This window comes from Myxocyprinus asiaticus, chromosome 6 (genome assembly GCF_019703515.2).
Source record: "Myxocyprinus asiaticus isolate MX2 ecotype Aquarium Trade chromosome 6, UBuf_Myxa_2, whole genome shotgun sequence".
In the NCBI taxonomy this organism is placed as follows: domain Eukaryota; kingdom Metazoa; phylum Chordata; class Actinopteri; order Cypriniformes; family Catostomidae; genus Myxocyprinus; species Myxocyprinus asiaticus.
In genome coordinates this window covers 54,167,916-54,189,119 of record NC_059349.1, presented here as the reverse complement: position 1 = coordinate 54,189,119, position 21,204 = coordinate 54,167,916, and the positions used below count along the sequence as shown (strand labels likewise).

Below are 21,204 nucleotides of genomic sequence, written 5' to 3'. Positions count from 1 at the left end.
CACATGTGAAATTAGTAATAACTCAAACTCGCAGGATGTGGCTTTGCTGTTTATCTATAGAGAGAAAACAAATTAATAAAATAATCACAATATTGAATGTAGAAATAAAAAATGTTATATACACACACACACACACACTTGGGTTATTGCTAGGGCTGCGAGCATCATCATGATAACCGCCCCACCGGTAGAGTGCCACCGGTGGTTATGCACGTGACGTAAACTTACCAACTTACGTAAAAGACCGTACAAAAACTTGAAATCAATTCCTGAAGTCATTGAATGAGTATAATGAAGTATTAGCTCTTTAGAATCCGTGTTGTGGATTCTTTATCACAGGGGCGTATTAATTTTCAGTTTTTTATAGACGACTTTGATTGCGCTACAGAGCGCATTTAGGCCGCAACTCAAGCCAAACACACATCACGACTAGGTGTAACAACAACACATCCATTTGTCCCAGACTGAAGTTACAATCTTGAAATCCCTTCACAAACTCTCTCAAAGGAGAGTTTATTTGTGATAGCTTGTCAACAAACACAATAAAAGGGCTTGCATCCGTTTATGCGCTCTATCTAGAACTCGAGCTACATTGTGCATTCGCTGACTTCATTGATTCACAGATTTAAGTCATAATATTATATTAATGTTGTTTATATAGCTGATTAGGCTCATATATAGGCTATATATCTCTATCTATCTGTCAATCATACAATACGCGTTTGAAAATAGGTGATTATAAGCACTTCACCAACAATCATGCCACGCTCCAAATTGCTGAGATCACATTTTTTCCCCATTCTGATGGTTGATGTGAACATTAACTGAAGCTCCTGACCTGTATCTGCATGATTGTATGCACTGCTGCCACACAATTGGCTGATTAGATAATCGCATGGATGATTGTTGGTGCCAGATGGGCTGGTTTGAATATTTCTGGGATTTTCACACACAACAGTCTCTAGAATTTACTCCGAATGGTGCCAAAAACAAAAAACATCCAGTGAGTGACAGTTCTGTGTATGGAAACACCTTGTTGATGAGAGAGGTCGACAGAGAATGAGCAGACTGGTTTTAACTGGCAAAGTCTATGGTAACTCAGATAACCACTCTGTACAATTGTGTTTAGAAGAATATCATCTCTGAATGCTATTCTGAGATGCGGGTTGGCGCTGTTTTGGTGGCACGAGGAACATTTGACCCTACACAATATTAGACAGGTGCTTTTAATGTTGTGGCTGATCGGTGTACGTATGTTATTTGGGGTATTTTGTGATATTTTACAAAGGGTTCAATGATGCACTTTTTAAAGTATGATGCACAATAAACACGTAATTTTCGCGCACTTCCTCCCCTGCCCTTCAACCACCGTATGACACTGTTCACCGGCGGTGGTAAAATATTGCCCTAGTTAGTGCCATGCACAGAGAGAAAAAATCAATAAAATAATCACAATAATGAATGTAGAAATAAAAATATGCAATCAATAGAGAGAAAAAAATCTATAAAATAACCACAATAAATAATGTAAAAAAAAAAAAAAATCAATATCTAAATAAAAAAACGCAATCCATTACAATCTTTATTTTGTGTAGAAAGACAACAAAATAAATTATATTTGTCTTGCTATACTGAATGCAACTCTCGATTATAAGTTCCAAGAATAAACCCCATATTTATTAAATACATCAATGGTAACACTTTACAATAAGGATCAATTTGTTAACATTAGTTAGCAAACGTGAACTAACAATGAATAATAACTTTACAGAATTTATTAATTAGGTTGATGTTAATTTCAACATGTCGTAAGACATTTTTAAAATCAAAAATTGTATATGTTCACTATGCATTATGCACTATGAACTTACAAAGAGCAATTGTGTTTATCTAACATTAACAAAGATTGATAAATGCTGTAAAAGATATATTGTTCATTGTTAGTTCATGATACCTAATGCTTTCATGTTAACAAATGGAACATCATTGTAAAGTGTTACCGCATCAGTGTTGTGCTTTAAGTAACTTTCAACCTAGTTCTTATCATACATAAGACTTTTTATCATACAGCCCTTTTAAATGTGTTTTTTATGACCTTGTGTAAGTGTGTGTGTGTAATGTTGTATGTGTGTTTGTTTTAGGGTTATGGAGGCAGCACTCATTACAGTGAGCATGACGGCATGTACAATGTAGGAATTGACGGTAAGTTAAAGCAGCACAACATTCACAGGGTCGATCAGAACATTTTCCACTGCAGCATTTTGCCCTTTTATTTACATGTAGTGATTAAGCAGATGCTTTCATACAAATTTCAAACAATAATTGATAGCAGGGGAGCAGCTAAATTAGCAGTACTGCAGTACTGGATTTTAAGTGTAAAAAATACAGTATGTTTGCTTACGGAAGAGGTGTGTCTTTACCCATTTTTTTAAAAAGGAAACACAGATTCTCTACCTCATTTCTACCTTAGATCAGCCTGTATGTTTAACTATGCATGATTGCAAAAGCCATGGAATACCCAACCGTCCTAAGCAGTTTAAGGTCATGTGGGGATTTCTGTCAGCGAAGCTCAACACAGGATGTAGAGGGGGAGGGTTAATCCTCAGGGGCCGGCCCCTCACGGGGATTTAAAGCAGGGTGGCCCCAGACACCCCCCCCAGAAAGAGCTGGAGGAGGCTGTTTAATTACCACTTAGGCGTTATAATGGGACAATTTGTTGTTTGTGCTCAGTCTTAAAACCATAAACACCTTAGTCAGTCGAGCGGTCGCACATGGACAGATGGAGTCCAGCAACCCTCAAACAAACGTTATCAGCCAATAAATAAATCACAATCTCCACTCCCCGTCTAACACCGTTTCATATTTAATGCACAAATACATTTGTTTTTTTAATATTGGATAACTAGTGCATTAGTTATGACAGTGTTTACTGACACAATACAACATTTTGGTCAAATGTTCATGATGGGTTGAATCCATTTTTATGTTGTAAGGGGCCGTTTACACAAACTAATTTTAATTTCATTCTGCACAGGGCTCCCAAGGTCATGAAAAAACTTGGAAATCTAAAGGAATTTAAAATTTTGGATTTCCAGGCCTGGGAAAGTCATGGAAATTGATAAGATCTTAATGGAAAAGTCGTGGACGTTTCATCAGCAAGATTGTTCTTTTGAGTCAAAAATTAGAGATGTCATAAAATATCGATATGTCGATTATTGTTCAGCACGTTATTTTATCAATATATTTAAGGCTTCGATATAGTAAAATTTGCCGACATTTAAATTAGAAGCCTAATTTGCATGCTAATTCACTCAGTTGGTCTTCTGTTCATGTTGGCTGACGTAATAGCATTGGGAGACCACAAGAGGGTGATATAACATTTATTAAACGGGTGTAACGGCACAAACCGTGTCATCCACCAGAAATGTCCGGTGTGCGACCCCCTTTAATTTAAGGCATCGATCCCGAGCCTTCACAAATCGGTCTGAATGATTAATTATACAATTGATCTGAATCGAAATGATTTTCAAAAATATTTATCCAGCATTCCTAGATGACTGGAAAAGTTTGTTCATGGGAAAAGTCATGCAACAAACATGTCCCACCCCCACTTCCTGTTTCAGTAGGAAATACATCAAAACACCAAATAGAACTGTGCTCGTCAAAGCACTTCACTGAGACTTTAACCCTTTAAGCTCTGAGGGTGTTTTGAAAGATTTCCTGTTCCAGTGGCATACCCAAAAGTTAAGGCTTATAACTCAAAAAAAACAAAACAAGGATGTGTGGTATCATTGTTAAAAAAAAAAAAAAAAACTTTAAAAAATAATGATATTGATTATGAAAAATTCCGAGACTCTCAGCCTAAGAAACTGCAGAAAAATCGCACAAGAAAATTTAGCCAAAAATGACTTTATATACTGTATACCTCCGTGTGTAAATAAGGTGGCTTAGAAAAACTGCTTTTGTTTTGTTCCACATCATTTAATTGTATCTGTGAAAATGTTGTGTTGTCAAAGCCTCTCCAAATAATTGTACATAAGAACAAATTACACATGCAAACACAACAATGACTAAAGATCTGCGTAGCATGCAGACGTTATTTTAGTAATGAGATTTCACAGAATGAGTTTCATTCTGTGTCATTTGAGTCATCATTAAGTCTGTGTCATGTATTTGGCGCCATCTCCTGGTGACCATATGTAACATTGTGCTTCATGTGGATTATCTAATGATCTATACATCTGATTACCTTGTGTGTGGACTCGTTTGAAAGATAATCACCTCCTCTAAATAATGGCATGTGATATTTATTTTTCATGAAGTTATAAGCGAGAATGCAGCATATAAGCAACACCAACATAATTGTCAAAGACATATACTTAGGTATTACTCACTATATTTTTATCTGTGAGTAAAACAAATAGGCTGGTTGTATTCTACTCTTTGAGAGCTTTCCAACAACATATGACACATGACTATTTGATCAGTTTGATGTTTTTAATGATTACAATAATATGTACTGTGCATTTTCTTTTTCTTTTTTTTTTGTAAATTATTTAAACGGTACTCTTCTGATTTGTCTGCAAATTTCAAAGCGCTTTTTCAGTTTTGGTCATAATGTCTACATGCAATGTAAAGTAGAGCTTCTAAGCTTTAAAACAATACCTATTTTGTGTTGGTCAAGATTGTAGTTATTCATATTTTGAAAATTTTTCCCCCATGCGAGCTTAAAGGGTTAAAGAACTTTAACTTTTAAAAACACGTCTTAAGATGGAATATGTAAAGAAATTGCTTGATGTAGTCATGGGTAATTTTGCACTGAATTTGTACCAGTTTTCCACCAAATGGAATTGCAGAAAATAAAGTCTTCCATTATTCAGAAATAAGTGGAATTCTAAAGAATGGATTTAAAGCGTTAGAATGTGTTAAATGGAGCTTGTAAGCTAAAAACATCTAATTAATTAATATCTAATAAACACAAAAAGGGCGGTGAATTTTTAGAACTCTGTGAATGACGGGTGTTGAAATTCTGCTGAAAACTGCGGCAACAGATTTGATGTTGCCCTGGTCATTGATGATTACATTGAAGTGTTTTATCTCAAAATAAGTGTCTTGTCTTTGTTGCAGGTAAATCTGAAAGAGGCTATCAGTTTGGCACACAGGTAATGTTTACACTGACATTAAATCTGTCATTCGTAATTTAGCCCAGACTAATTATTTCATCCTCTATGCTCTCTTTACGCTCATGTCATTTGTTGATTTCAGCCGCAGCTCTTGTCAAGTGAAATTGGCATCTCTGGTTCTGATGGTCTTTCCCCTCCGGCCATGAAACCGTCTTCTCAGTTCTACCCTTATATCAACCGCAGAAGGGTGGGCGAACCCACTATAGGTGAGATAAGATCTGAATTGAGTCATTTCAGCCTCATGCCTTTGGGTTTGACAGATAACAGACTATACTCTGTGCCTGTCTACGTGTGCTGTATTTTTTTTGTAGCAGCTAGCTTGTCATTGGTAAGATAAGGCAGCTGCGTTTGTTTAGTTTTAGTTTTGTAAGCGAGCTGCTTTTTGTTATTCTATAATGTTTAGCCGAACCTTATGCAAATGCTCGGTAACAGCTGTTATGTGCCATGTTTTCCATATGTGGCCTGAACACCCACATGCATTTATACTTGGCTAGATCACATCTAGTATGTATCTTAATTGCGTTTCGGTAAACCGTCACGAATGCATCTTAAAGGGCATTTAAGCTTGGTCTTTTCAAAATCGGATTGCTATCCGATCAATAAAAACTCCAAATGTAGATACTCCCAAACAAACTCATTTCCGGTCCTGGATGAGTTGAATCAGGTGTGTTTGATTAGGGAGCCATCCAAAACGTGTGGGCTGACTGTTGGGGGGCCTCCAGGAACAGGCCTGGGAAACACTGAGCTACTACGTATAGTACCTCAAACAAAACTTGGAGATTTGATGTCATTAACCTGACAGAATTTGGAAAATCTAGTTATTAGTTCTTACTAAATGCATTGAAGTAAATGCATCTCAAACCAGATATAGATTGAAATACGGAGCCCCTAAGAGGACAGGGTGGGAATTTTATGTTTTGCATTCACTCACAATAAATTTACCATGGTTTTTCCAATATAATCATATTTTAACATTGATATTAGTAGTAAAACCATATTAATAATATAGGTAAAAACAAAAACTATGGAAATCGAAATCATAATTTTGTGGTTACTTTGATTTAAACTATAGTAACCACAAGATCAACTATGGTTAATTTTACTATAGATTAACTATGGTTACTATATGGATACAGTATTACTATAGTAAAACCATGGTTTCCGTCAAAAATAAAATTATAATAGTAAATAAATATAAACGGTTACTATAACAATTATGGTTACTACAATATTACTATTGAAATACATGTTTTCCTCCAAAAACTATGGTTACTACAGTCTACAATATTGGTAGCACTTCATTATAAGGTTACATTTGTTAACATTAGTAAATGCATTAGATATCATTAACTAACAATTAACAATATTTTTTACGATATTAATCTTTAATTAAAATAACTTTTCATTGTTAATGTTAGTTCATAGAACAATAACTAATGTTAACATATGCATATTTTGATTTTAAAAATCATATGTTGAAATAAAGATTTACCAAGATTAATAAATGCAGTAAAAGTATTATGGTTAAAATATGGTTACTGTAGTAAAACCATGGTACGTTTATTGCTGAGGGAACGCCAACCTATTGGCTGAGGGAACGCCAACCTATTGCTGAGGGAACGCCAACCTATTGCGAGGGAACGCCAACCCTTGGCTGAGGGAACGCCAACCCTTGGCTAAGGGTCGGCTGAGGGAACGCAAACCCTTGGCTGAGGGAACGCCAACCCTTGGCTAAGGGTTGGCTGAGGGAACGCCAACCCTTGGCTGAGGGAACGCAGACCTTTGGCTGAGGGAACGCCAACCCTTGGCTGAGGGAACGCCAACCCTTTGGCTGAGGGAACGCCAACCCTTTGGCTGAGGGAACGCCAACCCTTTGGCTGAGGGAACGCCAACCCTTTGGCTGAGGGAACGCCAACCCTTTGGCTGAGGGAACGCCAACCCTTTGGCTGAGGGAACGCCAACCCTTTGGCTGAGGGAACGCCAACCTATTGGCTGAGGGAACGCAAACCTATTTCCGGAAAAAAAAATCCTGCCCTGTCCTCTAAGGGACTCCATATGTAAACATCAGATTTCTTGTGTTTTTATAAATATATATATATATATATTTATTGTGCCTATAGGCAGCCTGTTTTAACAAAGCCTTCATTGGCATGAAATAATACTTAGGTTGACTGATTACTTTAAGTGTCAATCAGCTTTTAAAGTGCTTTTACATGCAAGTCATGGTGATTGTGGTCTGGATGGTCTGTTTATAATAATAATGTGTTTTGTTTTAGATCCACCACCTAAAAAGATCCGTAAGGTTCCTGATGGATTGCCGACATCGGTAAGTGTTGACGTGACCTCATTAGTGTCTGAGCCCAGATTACCATAGGCACGTGCCGACAGTCGAACCCAAAACGCACACACACACATACTTCCTGGAGTGTCCAACCTGCACACTCACTGTACATGCTATGAAGTAAGAAAACTGCCAATATTTTCGGTACGGGAGTGTGTTTTTCCCTTTAATGGTCACATTTGCTGTGTATGCAGTCATGCATTCATGCATGCATGTGCATGCAGTCAAATCTCTCTCCCCCCCTCACACACACACTCGACTTTAACTGGCAAATCTCTGCATGGACCGAGTGCTCATCCACTGATACTTCTGAGGCCTTGGAGTGTTGCCGTGGGCAACGGGGCTTGTTCTAATTCCTGTGACTTTTGTGTTGAAAGCAGTGTTTTTGAATTTCTAGCTTCCCTTTACCTTTTTCTATCCTGAGTAAAATAGGGTGACTAATATCTGATGTGCCTATATATATATATATATATATATATATATATATATATATATATATATATATATATATATATATATATATATATATATATATATAGGTAAATTTCTAGATTTCTTTTAAATGTAATATTTGTATTCATGTTGGATTCATTCTTAAAAGTTTTGATTTAATAACTGACAAACGTCAAAAGCTAATAACAGTAAAAATATTTCTTACACCTTGTGTACACAACTTTATATAAATGAATATTCTTATTTAATTTTTATTTTATTAGGGATGCATCGGTATCGGCTACGATACTAACATTTTAGACGGATCAGGTATCTGTCTGACGAGCCTGATCCAAATCCAGTACTGTGTTAGTCATGTTCGTTACTGTCAAGCTCCATAAAAGAAGCATAAAAACACCATTAAAGTAGTCTATATGACTCGTGCATTTATTCAAAGCCACTTGAAGACATGCGATAGATTTGTGAATCGCAAAATGCTGCGTTTAATAAGTAAATACACAGTGTGCATGCGCAGTGCATTTTAGTGAATGGCACTGATGTTGACACGCATATATAACGCACGCTAGTGAGGCGGTCGCGGCTGTTTTCACATTTGAGCGCTACTCATGAACAACACATCAGATGTAGATGCTCAATAGTTCGGTTCACTTATCATATGCATTTAGAACAGCACCAGATGAGCATTTTACCAGAATTTGAATAAGAAACTAATTAAACTACTGTGAACAAGCCCACATACAGACACTTACAGGACATCCTGGAGTGTTCTGACCATCAAAAAAAATAAGACATGAGATCTTGATGTCTTCCCTTTATTTTTACTCTCCCTGTCTTCATCTATTTCTCTCTTTCCTTTCATTTCTCCTCGTTTCTCTGTGTATCTGCAGCTGCCTGTGATGTTGGCCGCACTCCAGGAATGAGCAGATGGCACTGTAATTGGGAATGCATCTCTCTCTCTCTCTCTCTCGTGTGTTTCTAGCTCCTCGATCTCTCTTCTTCCTCCATCTCTTCTTGTTTAGTTACATCTCTCTGGAATTTTTTCCTCGAATTTGTTTCTCCTGAATGTTTCAGCCAGTCGTTTTAAACCCTATTGTAATTTGGCTTGTAATTTGGTCACAGCGTTCCCACAGTCCTGGAAAACCTGGAATTTTAAAGGGGTCATGAAATAGAGAATCAAATTTTCCTTTATATTTAGACATATAAGAGGAAACTGTACTATAAAAACATACTGTAAATTTCAGAACTCAAAAGTCTAAAAAGAGCACTTATAGTTGCCACCTTGCTGAAACATCTCATTTTGAAATCTGTCTGTTCGGGATGTCATGAAAGATTGCTTATTTGTATTTACACATCCCACAACATGCATCATCGCACCCTTGGCCCCGCCCACTGGGGTGCAGTTCAAGTCAAGAGAGCAGGCCTTGCGTGGCTAACTATTCCTAACATAACACCAAAGTGCCTTTTATAGAAGCGTCTCTGACTGCACTGAAAATATCACGATACATGGATCTAAGTATCGATACAGTATCGCGATATATCTATATTTGATTGTATCGACACAGCTCAAGTCATGACTGTTTGATTAGTTTATGGTGCTGAGTGTTAACAGTTGTACTTGAGATGAACAGTTTAATATATTTCGATGCAATGTGTTGGATGTGCATTAAGTGTAAACCCTGCCATTTTGTTTTATAATGTTCTTCCAATTGAGTTTGCTGAATTTGAAGGGCTGCATGATGTTAGCCAATCAGATCAGTTGCCGTTGAAGTTTTAAGGTGCTTAGGCCAAAACTGAGCGTTGCAGACAGAGGGCCAAAAACAGGGTGGAAAATGATCATATAATACTAAATTGTTTTGGTGCAAAAAAAACCAAACAAACATTTATCAGTGGACCTCAGGGGAAGATTTGAATTATAACATTCATTATTTTAACATAATTATTATAACAAAATTATAACAAATAGCACTTCATGACCCCTTAAAAATTGTGAATTACAAAACTGAATTCTACAGAATCATAGACTAAATTTTTTATATTAAAAACAAATATATATATATATATATATATATATATATATATATATATATATATATATATATATATATATATATATTTTCTAGTTATATTCAGCTCTTTGAGTGTAATCTCTATAAAATTATTTCTGTTTTTTAAAAACACGGTCATGCATTATCAGTTTTCTTTTTCAACAAAAAATATGAAGGATACTATTAAGTTTTAATGGGATTCCTTTGAATCTTGAATCTATTTGCGACATTCCCTTGAGGCCGGATGTGTTCTCTGATCTCTAATGATTGTTTCCTGATTTATCACGCATGCACACAACCCAAATCCAACCTGTCATAATGCGGCAACAGCAGAACCAGAACTTCAGAACCAGCAGATGACATGCAGCATGAAACCTCTCATCCTGTTGGTGGTTCTTGGTGACCTGAATCCAGCTTCTCTTTCTTCTGTCTGCAGGTCTATCCGGGTGCTACAGGTGAGGACTATAACCCGGACAGCACTGGATACCCTGGAGCCAAAGCTGGAAACCTCTATCCGGGATTTTTCGTGCAAGGTGATTATGTGCAGTAGACAGGATGAGTTGCTTCTGTCGGAAGACTTGTGTTTTTATTTAGGCCAGGTTCACATTAATCTTTATTTACTTTTTTTTCCAAAGTATGCGGTAAAAGAGCGTTTTTAAAAGTCTCTGTTGTCAGAGGAAAACTGCATTCAAGTGTCAGCGAAATCGAAAAGGGATTAATGTGGACTAGGGCTGCAACTAATGATCATTTTGATAATCGATTAATCTTAAATTATTTATTTGGATAAAAAAAAGCCACATTTTATTTATTTTATGTAAAAAAAAACATGCATGATTGTATGCTATACATTGTGTATTAAAAAAGGTGTATGTGTATATACTGTATATACACACACTATATACAGTGCATTCAGAAAGTATTCAGACCCCTTCATTTGTTTTCACATTTTATGTTGCAGCCTAATACTAAAATGCTTTAAATTATTTATTTTTTCACAACAATCTACACTCCATACCCCATAATGAAAAAGCAAAAAACTGATTTTTGATAACTTTGCAAGTTTATTAAAAAGAAAAAACTGAAATATCACATTGACATAAGTATTCAGACCCTTTGCTATGACACTTGAAATTTATCTCAGGTGCATCCCATTTCTCTGGATCATCTTTGAGATGTTTCTACACTTTGATTGGAGTCCACCTGTGGCAAATTCAATTGATCAGACATGATTTGGAAAGGCACACATCTGTCTATATAAGGTCTCACAGCTGAAAATGCATATCAGAGCAAAAACCAAGCCATGAGGTCAAAGGAACTGCCTGCAGAGCTCAGAGACAGGATTGTGTTGAGGCACAGATCTGGGGAAGGCTCAAAAAACTCTTGGCTTCACTGAAGGTTCCCAAGAGCACAGTGGCCTCCATAATTCTTAAATGGAAGAAGTTTGGAACAACCAGGACTCTTCCTAGAGCTGGCCGCCCTGCCAAACTGAGCAATCAGGGGAGAAGGACCTTGGTAAGAGAGATGACCAAGAACCCGATGGTCACTCTGGTTGAGCTTCAGAGATCATGAGTGGAGATGGGAGAAACTTGCAGAAGGACAACCATCACTGCAACACTCCACCGATCTGGGCTTTATGGCAGAAGGGTCAGACGGAAGCATCTCCTCAGTGCCAGACACATAAAAAAGCACCTAAAGGACTCTCAGAGTGTGAGAAACAAGATTCTCTGGTCTGATGAAACGAAGATTGAACTGTTTGGTCTCAATTCCAAGCGTCATGTCTGGAGGAAACCAGGCACCGCTCATCACCTGCACAATACCATCCCAACGGTGAAGCATGGTGGTGGTAGCATCATGCTGTGGGGATGTTTTTCAGTGGCAGGGACTGGGGGACTGGTCAGAGTGGAAGGAAAGCTGAACGCAGCAAAATACACAGATATCCTTCATGAAAACCTGGTCCAGAGCGCATCAGGACCTCAGACTGGGCCGAAGGTTCACCTTCCAACAGGACAGTGACCCTAAACACACAGTCAAGACAACGCAAGAGTGGCTTAGGGACAACTCTGTGAATGTCCTTGAGTGGCCCAGCCAGAGCCCAGACTTGAACCCAATCGAACATCTCTGGAGAGACCTGAAAATGTCTGTCCACCGACGGTCCCCATCCAACCTGACAGAGCTTGAGAGGATCTGCAGAGAAGAATGGCAGAAAATCCCCAAATCCAGGTGTGCAAAGCTTGTCACATCATACCCAAAAAGACTTGAGGCTGTAATCGCTGCCAAAGGTGCTTCAACTAAGTACTGAGTTAAGGGTCTGAATACTTATGTCAATGTGATATATCAGTTTTTTCTTTAATACATTTGCAAAGTTATCAAAAATCTGGTTTTTGCTTTGTCATTATGGAGTTATGTATTTATGTATTTCAAGCAAATACATAAATATTGAGATGCGTATTAAGTAACTAAAGGGCTACAATATTGAATATTGTCAAAAGGCTAAAGGTACTGAGTTTAATTAAAGATTATGCTATTGTCTTGTGTTTACAGATAGCCTACAGGACCACTGGGGTCCATCTGGTTATTCACCTGTTATGAGTAACTCACCTCACATGGGTCAGCCGGCACCCTTCTCCTCCATAAACGCACAGGTGAGCTGTGGTCTCAAGTCCAGAGATGAAATTCAGTAACTCTTAAGTCATTTTGGATAGAGGTGTCTACTAAAGGACTAATTACTTTCCAAAGTATATTCACAATGTTTGCATTTCATGAGCGTTAAAAGTCTTTGAATGAAAATAATCAAATATTTGAGAGGTTTTTCAATGCTGTGCTCCAATATATAAAAGATCCGTCATAAATTCATGTTGGTTTAAAAAAAATGTCTCCTGATGACATCATCTAGAGGTCTATTCACTGGATTATATGCAATATGTTAATCACCCCGACCTTTATGTGGGAAAAGCTGTTGATATATTTAAAAATTAAATTAATGTTATAATAAATAACATAACTAGTAGACATGGCACTAGTAACGTAAAGGTCATTAGTTTAATTAGACGTAGACAGAATCAGTAATATATCATAATTTATGATATATTTTTGCAATGTCAAGGTGTTTTGAGTGGTTTCTAGAGCATTGCCATGGTGTTGCTAGGTGGTTGCTTGGACATTACTAGATGGTTGCTTAAGCCTAGTGTACACTACATGACTCAAGCTCGTCTCCTTGGATGTTTTGAGTCTGCAATGAAAAGTATTTTTTTATTTTTTTATTTCGCTGGTTCCGTGCAGATTTTAAAGGGAATAAGCGTACGATCAGAAAATGTAAAAAAACAAAACAAACTGAATGCATGAACATGTGCAATAGGGACACAGATATGAGCAGCACGAACATTAGAAGTTCAGTTACAGGTACTGCATTAAAATAACTGTGCATTATTATCATTCAGTAAAACACAGATGTAATGATTGATGTATGTCCTCATGAAATCAGAGACCCTCTCCTCGAAATCTGAACACAAGTGCTCAAAAGAGACGACCAGATGTAACGGTGATGTCTCGCTTGTTCATTTGTGATCGGATCACCCAAAACTCATCTTAATACCAGTGTACACATGGCCTTAGTCGGGGACGAATGGTCGTGTAGTTGATACTCTACAGTCCTGAAGTGTACACACCAGTACGACAAAAAACAGGACTGTGAGTTGCAGGGTGCCGACTGCAAGTCGTATAGGCAAAAGAGACCATGCCAAAGTGTCTGTGACATTCTGGATGCTTAAATACTTGTAGGGAGCTTTTCAAAGGAAGTCTATAGGACATTTCTGAGATATAGTTTTTATTTGTTTTGGGATATAAACAATGATTCTGTTTTTTTTTTTTTTTAAACCGATACAATGTAACAATATGTAAGTGTTCATGTTTATTATCAAAAGGGAGGTGTACTATGTATCCATTTTACTCTACCAGGTCTTTTTTGACCCAAACAGAATGCTTGTTTGGATTTTTTTTCCAAAACAAAGGATAAAACCGATAGCTTGAATGCACTGCAAGTCTCTTTGGATTAAAGCATCTGCCAAATACATAAAAAATGCATAATGACATGTATCTGTTTTGACCTCAGAAGAGACAGCCTCTGCCGTTATCACCGCAGAACTACCCTCTGCACGGCAGCGAGGTGAATATACCCGCGGGTTTCCACTCGACTTCAGTGGGATACGGGGTTCCCAATCATACGCCGCCCATCAATGGATCAGACAGCATCATGGGTAAGACAACCGCCCTGACTCTGACCCACTCCAGTTTCAATTTGGCTGTGTGCATCGGAGTAATTCATCTAAAAACACGCTTTTCTCTCTGTTACAGTAAACAGGGGAGGAAATGCTGGAAGTTCAGGTGCTGAGATCGGGAAAGCTCTTGCTTCAGTGAGTTCAAACTGTCATGGTTGCATTTTACTATTTAACATTTAGAAAAACAACTAGCAGTTCAGCACAATAGGATTTTCAATGGCCAGTACTAATATCTAGAGAGTACATACTCATAAACCTCTTGCCACCTTCAGCCCCTTAATATTGTCCTTGTCTGTATTTACTTTTCAGATATATTCGTCTGACAATAACGGCAACAGCTTCCCCTCAAACCCCTCCACTCCTGTGGGCTCTCCTTCAAACGTTGCTGGTGGGTTTTCTGAATGTTCTTTTCTGTAGATGGCTCTCTGGTGCCCTCTGTTGTGTAATATTGTCAACACTGTTATAACCAGCACTGATCTTTCATACTTGATCACATGAGGTGTTTATTAACTTTTGTTTGTGTCTCCTCAGCTTCTGCATCTCAGTGGCCCAAGGGTTCTTCTCAGCCCGCTTCATCACCCGGCTTTGAAGCAAGTCTACAGCCACCGGTATGTTCCTTGCAGTCACCATAGAGACACAACATGAGTCTGTATGCACCGAGTCGTATCAATCTGTGATTTTGCATTACTTTTGACCACACAACTAAATTAAGAAACTAGAGATTTTAGTGTGATATTTTCCTAGGCAAATATCATACCCTGTGTTAATTCAATGTACTTACATAGCCATAATAAAGAAAATAATAGTCAAACAAGAGATGAGTCGTTTAAAATCACTTATGATTACAGTTATTTTAAAATAAAAAGAATGCATAAAAATTGAGCAAAGTAAACAGATTAAAAAAGGATAAATTAAAACATAAATTGAAATTAAATAAGAATGCACACTGCATATTTGTAAACAACTCTTTCCCATTAACTTCTTTAATATTTTGATTTTTATAAATTGATGTTTTTTTGGTCTACAAACAATGTCCAACAGTGTATGTACATGCATCACAGGAGAATTTCCCTTAATTTTATATAGCTAACATTTTTTGCATTCTAAATGCATACAATTAAATCATATTTTCACACTTTTTACAGCTTGATTGGTCAAAATATTCTGCTCACAAGTGATATTTCCCTTGATTTTTCTTTTTGGCTCATATTTCATCTCAAGCTTGCTCTTCACTGACACTTCTGTCCACTTGTTAACAATTACACTAACTTTTATAAAACTTTAATAGAGGCTAAATTTAGGGATGCACCGAAGTATCGGCTGCCAGTATTTATCGGCCAATAACTGACCAAATTAAAACCATTTGTAAATCGGTTTTAAGCATGAATAAGCAGATTTGAGAAACCGATGGTTCATTTATAATTTGCGAAAACTCCTTGAATTCAAATGTACAATCCAGAAATAATGATAGCCACAATCTAGAAGGGTTTGCACTCCTAAGAACATGTATTTCATTTATAATCATTCTCGTTCTCACATTGAGGAAAAAAATGTCATTACACACATGACAGTTGTGAAAGTGGCACTTAAAGTTGAAGTCAGAAGTTTACATACACGTTAGCCAAATACATTTAAACTCAGTTTTTCACAATTCCTGTCATTTAATCGTAGAAAACATTCCCTTTCTTAGGTCAGTTAGGATCACTACTTTATTTTAAGAATGTGAAATGTCAGAATAATAGTAGAGAGAATGATTTATTTCAGCTTTTATTTCTTCCATCACATTCCCAGTGGGTCAGAAGTTTACATACACTTTGTTAGTATTTGGTAGCAACACACGACTATATGCATACTATACTTTATGCTAATAATTATGTAGATTCTGAAGCGCAGTACTATATAAATAATAAAAAACATCTTTTATCACTTATATTTATATAAATTAAGAAAGGGGTGTGAAAACTTATGAGACAAAAGGGGAATGCAAATTTGTGCACTCAACTATACAGTATATACTGTATATTAAACACCCAGTTAATGAGTTATCAGCTGTCTTTTCTTTGGCTTTCTATCTTGTTTTTGAACAACAATCTAAATCGAGCAATTCTGTGATGTGGCAACTAAAACAGCAATTTGGCTCCTAAATGTTTCAGTTTAGGAGCCAATGGCTCCTTAGTCTTTTTTTTTTTTTTTTTTTTTGTCTGTAGACCTGATAAATAAAGTTGAGTTGAGATTAAAGTGTAAATGCTGTGATTTAATTATGTAAATATATAGTTTGCATGTGCTGTGTGGTTCACCGTAGATTAGGGCTCTGCTCTGTCATCTGATACAACATGTCGTGAATGATTCTCAATATGTATGAGCAGTCGGATTTAATCAAATCAAATCACTTTTATTGTCACACAACTATATACACAAGTGCAATAGTGTGAAATTCTTGGGTGCAGTTCTGAGCAACATAGCAGTCATGACAGTGATGAGACATATACCAATTTACAATAAACATCAGATTTACACAACACAATTTAAAGTCTAATATACACATAATTACACACAACGCAATATACAATGTACATTATACAATACACACATTATAGAATACATATTATACAATAAAAAATAGTATATATAGTATATATAAAATGTACAGTAGGTTGTATTGTACTGTATTGACATTCAGGCTGTCGGATGATAGTCAGTTGCCAGTGTGTTGTTAAGAGAGATATAATTATGACAGTCCGGTGTGAGATAATAAGATAATAAAGTGCAGTGCTGATGTATATTGATCGTGAGCGATCAAGAGTTCAGAAGTCTGACTGCTTGGGGGAAGAAGCTGTCATGAAGTCGGCTGGTGCGGGTCCTGATGCTGCGATACCGCCTACCTGATGGTAGCAGTGAGAACAGCCCATGGCTCAGGTGGCTGGAGTCTCTGATGATCCTCCGAGCTTTTTTCACACACCGCCTGGTAAATATGTCCTGGAGGGAGTGAAGCTCACCTCCGATGATGTGTCTGGCAATTCGCACCACCATTTGCGGTTGTGGGCGGTGCTATTGCCATACCAGGCAGTGATGCAGCCAGTCAGGATGCTTTCTACAGTGCTGGTGTAGAACCGTGTGAGGATGTGGCGGTTCATTCCAAACTTCCTCAGCCGTCTCAGGAAGAAGAGGCGCTGATGAGCCTTCACAACGACTTCAGTGTGGATGGACCATGTGAGTTCCTCAGTGATGTGGACACCCAGAAACTTGAAGCTGCTGACTCTCTCCACTGGTGCTCCATTGATGGTGATTGGACTGTGCTCTCTGTCTTTTCTTCTGAAGTCCACCACAAGCTCCTTTGTCTTACTGACGTTGAGGGAGAGGTTGTGCGCCTGACACCAGTGTGTCAGAGTGTGCACCTCCTCTCTGTAGGCTGTTTCATCATTGTCAGTGATCAGACCTACCACCGTCGTATCATCAGCAAACTTAATGATGGCATTGGAGCTATGTGTTGCCACACAGTCGTGTGTGTACAAGGAATACAGTAGTGGGCTGAGAACACAGCTCTGTGGGGCTCCAGTGTTGAGGGTCAGTGATGAGATGTTGCTGCCTATTCTAACCACCTGGCGTCTGCTTGACAGGAAGTCCAGGATCCAGTGGCACAGTGAGCTGTTTAAGCCCGGAGTTTCACATCAAGCTTGGAGGGCACTATGGTGTTGAATTCTGAGCTGTAGTCTACAAACAGCATTCTCACATATGTTCCTTTTTTCCAGGTGGGAGAGAGCAGTGTGTAGTGTAGATGCAATGGCATCATCAGTGGAGCGGTTGTTGCGGTAAGCAAACTGCAATGGGTCCAGTGATGGAGGCAGCACAGAGCAGATGTAATCTCTGATTAGTCTCTCAAAACATTTGCTGATGATGGGGGTCAGAGCAACAGGACACCAGTCATTTAAGCATGTGATTTTGGATTGCTCTGGTACATGCACAATGGTGGATGTTTTAAAGCATGTGGGGACTACAGACAAAGAGAGGGAAAGGTTGAAAATGTCTGTAAAAACACCAGCCAGTTGGTTCACGCATGCTCTGATGACGCGGCCCGGAATGCCATCTGGACACGCGGCTTTACGGATATTCATCCGTCGGAAGGGTCGGGTTACATCCGCTACAGAGACGGAGAGTGAACTAACCTCTATAGCTTCGGCTGCGAGTGCTCTCTCCACGAGGGCGGTGTTATTTCCCTCAAAATGAGCATAAAAAGTATTTATGCCTGTAAGCGGGCAGTAGCAGAATGGAAGAGTGGTCCGATTTGCCAAATGGTGGGCGGGGGAGGGATTTGTAGCCATCCCGGAATGGAGAGTAGCAATGGTCCAAAACCCGGTCTCCTCGTGTGTTGAAACTGATATGTTGGTGGTATTTTGGTGCGATTGATTTGAGATTGGCTTTGCTAAAGTCCCCGGTCACAATGAACGCGGCCTCAGGGTGCACGGTTTCCTGCTTGCTTATACTCCCATACAGTTCCTTGAGTGCCCGGTCTGTGTCGGCTTGTGGCGGGATGTACACAGCTGTGATAATGACCGCTGTGAATTCCCTCGGTAGCCAGAATGGCCGACACAGAAGCATGAGAAATTCCAGATCAGGAGAGCAGAAAGACTTGATAGAATGTACGTTCCTCAGATCACACCAGGATTTGTTGATCATAAAACATACACCACCACCTCTGCTTTTACCTGAGAGGTCTTTCGCTCTGTCCGCTCGGTGCACGGAGAACCCTGCGGGTTCAATGGCTGAGTCTGGAATCTCATCAGACATCCAAGTCTCTGTAAGGCAGATAATGCAGCAGTCCCTCGTCTCTCGTTGGAAAGAGATCCACGCTCTCACGCCGGCTCTATTTCCCCTTTTCCTTCCGCGTTTCCGCGGCCAGGCAGCCCAGACAAAGGGCTCCGCTGCCGTGTTTGTAAACAGCGGGTCGGCATTGAGGAATTTGAAGTCCGGTTTACGGTGTGTAATTGCAGAACCAATGTCCAAAAGTGTTTGTCTGTCATAGACAATAAGGCAGACAACATCCAAGACAAAAAACATAAGAACTGTAAACAAAACAAACAAAAAACTACAATGTTGCGTCGGAGCTCGCAACGCAGCAGCCATACTCGGCGCCATCTTGAGTCGACTTTATACGTTCATTCAAAGTACGCATCTCTTCCACACTAAGATTGCAGCCTTTAGCAGTTTAATAAATCACACTGGGACATGTCACGATTTTAAGTTGATCAGTTGTCCATTTCAGTGTAAGGAGTAACAGCATGTGCTCAGAATGAGTATTTTAAAGCTGTCGTGTGTCATACTGCGTGCTGGTACCGGATTGAGTCAGAGCTCGGTACTACCGGTACTGCAGAAACACTGGTATCCTTACATCTTTTTTATTTTAGTATCAACTTGGTACCAAAGTACAGGTACTTTTGACAACACTATACAATACAGACATGTAAAATGTGAGTTTTGAATTGACATTTTATTATTTTTCATTGTGGCCTGTCATGTGTTCAACAGATTCAATGTTCAGTGGAAATTATTTATTGTTACAATAGAGAAAAAGCTTTTGTAGCTCTTTGTTAATTTTTCAAACATAATGGGGCTTTTCCACTGCACTGTACGGCTCGGCTCGACTCTGCCCGCTTTTTGGGGTTTTCCACTGTGGATAGTACCTGGTACTTTTGTTTAGTACCACCTCGGTCGAGGTTCCAAGCGAGCCGAGCCGATACTAAATGTGATGTCAAAACCCTGCAGATCACTGATTGGTCAGAGAATCTATAAGCTAGATGGCAGGTTAGCTTACCCTCGTGCGTCGTCTTTGAGCTAACACAGTGATTTCCTCGTCTGCGCTTTGCTGTATGATTTCCCAAACTCTCCTGTTTTTTTTTTTGTCTTGCTGCAATCAGCCTCTTTTGAAACAAAGTTTGTCGTCTTGCTGTGAAAACCAGCCACATGCCGAGAATCAAGAACACCATTCCTTCTAAATCCTCCATTGCTTCTTTTGTTGTGTGTTGCGGTTAAGATGATGTCACGGCAGTAGAGGTGGCGCAACTATGACGATCAACCTAATAAAATCCCACCCATGTTGAGGCGGCACTAAACTGCAGTGGAAAAGCAAGCTCAGAAAGTAAAGTGAGCAGAGTCGAGTCGAACCGTAACGTGCAGTGGAAAAGTGCCATAAGTCCTGAGCAAAACGGCGATATCGGTATCGGCATCTGTATCAGCCAGTAGTTTTTTGTTAAAATCGGTATCGGTCAAAAACGTTCATATCGGTGCATCCCAGCAAAATTGTTTGGTGTGGTAGAAATGCATTCTTAATTTTTTAAAGATTTATTATAGAATTAATTGTCACACTATAAATATAGAAATGGTTTGTTTATTTCACTCTGTTTAGATGATTGTAGTTTTAATCGTGCAATAATCTGTATTTCTAAAATGGATTTTCATAGTTTAATATTTAAAAGTCTGGGTCAAAAGGCTAAAACAGTCAAATCTATACATAAACAGGGATGCAAACTACTCGCCTTTCAGCGAGTCACCTTTTCCGAAGCTAATTTGCTCATTGTTTGGTAACATTTTCTACATTTTGATTATTAAAATCACATGAAAGGGTTACTTTAAGCTTAAACACTTAAAGTTTTAAACACAAAAAACAAATGAACCGAACATATACATCTGCTATGACTTTCTCACCATTTTCACTTCTCTTGAGTTTGCATTCCTGTATAAAAGACATTTAAAAAGTAGCAAAAATAAATGAAGGTCTGGTTAAAAAAACAAAAACATTTCCAATTCAGTTTTAATGAGACCTTCATATATCAAAGAAAATTTTGAAATTTGTTTGACATGACATTGCTCGAAGTTGTAGAAACATCTGATAAATAAAATGAAATTATTATAAT

The 21,204-nt window shown here is 38.4% G+C and overlaps 1 protein-coding gene across 6 annotated transcripts in view; it reads left to right on the top strand.

The window, feature by feature from the left end:
- Positions 1–21,204, top strand: part of LOC127443028 (transcription factor E2-alpha-like) — a 62,687-nt gene that overhangs the window by 20,752 nt on the left and 20,731 nt on the right. For all 6 annotated transcript variants that reach the window (XR_007897588.1, XR_007897587.1, XR_007897586.1 and 3 more), the window contains 10 exons: positions 2,142–2,202; positions 5,128–5,162; positions 5,266–5,389; positions 7,460–7,509; positions 10,459–10,555; positions 12,564–12,664; positions 14,131–14,275; positions 14,373–14,431; positions 14,606–14,684; positions 14,828–14,904. Coding sequence is in view for 1 of the 6 variants with exons in the window: in XM_051701506.1 (XP_051557466.1) it covers positions 2,142–2,202; positions 5,128–5,162; positions 5,266–5,389; positions 7,460–7,509; positions 10,459–10,555; positions 12,564–12,664; positions 14,131–14,275; positions 14,373–14,431; positions 14,606–14,684; positions 14,828–14,904 (828 nt within the window). In the remaining 5 variants the exon portion in view is untranslated. The remainder of the gene's footprint in view (positions 1–2,141; positions 2,203–5,127; positions 5,163–5,265; positions 5,390–7,459; positions 7,510–10,458; positions 10,556–12,563; positions 12,665–14,130; positions 14,276–14,372; positions 14,432–14,605; positions 14,685–14,827; positions 14,905–21,204) is intronic.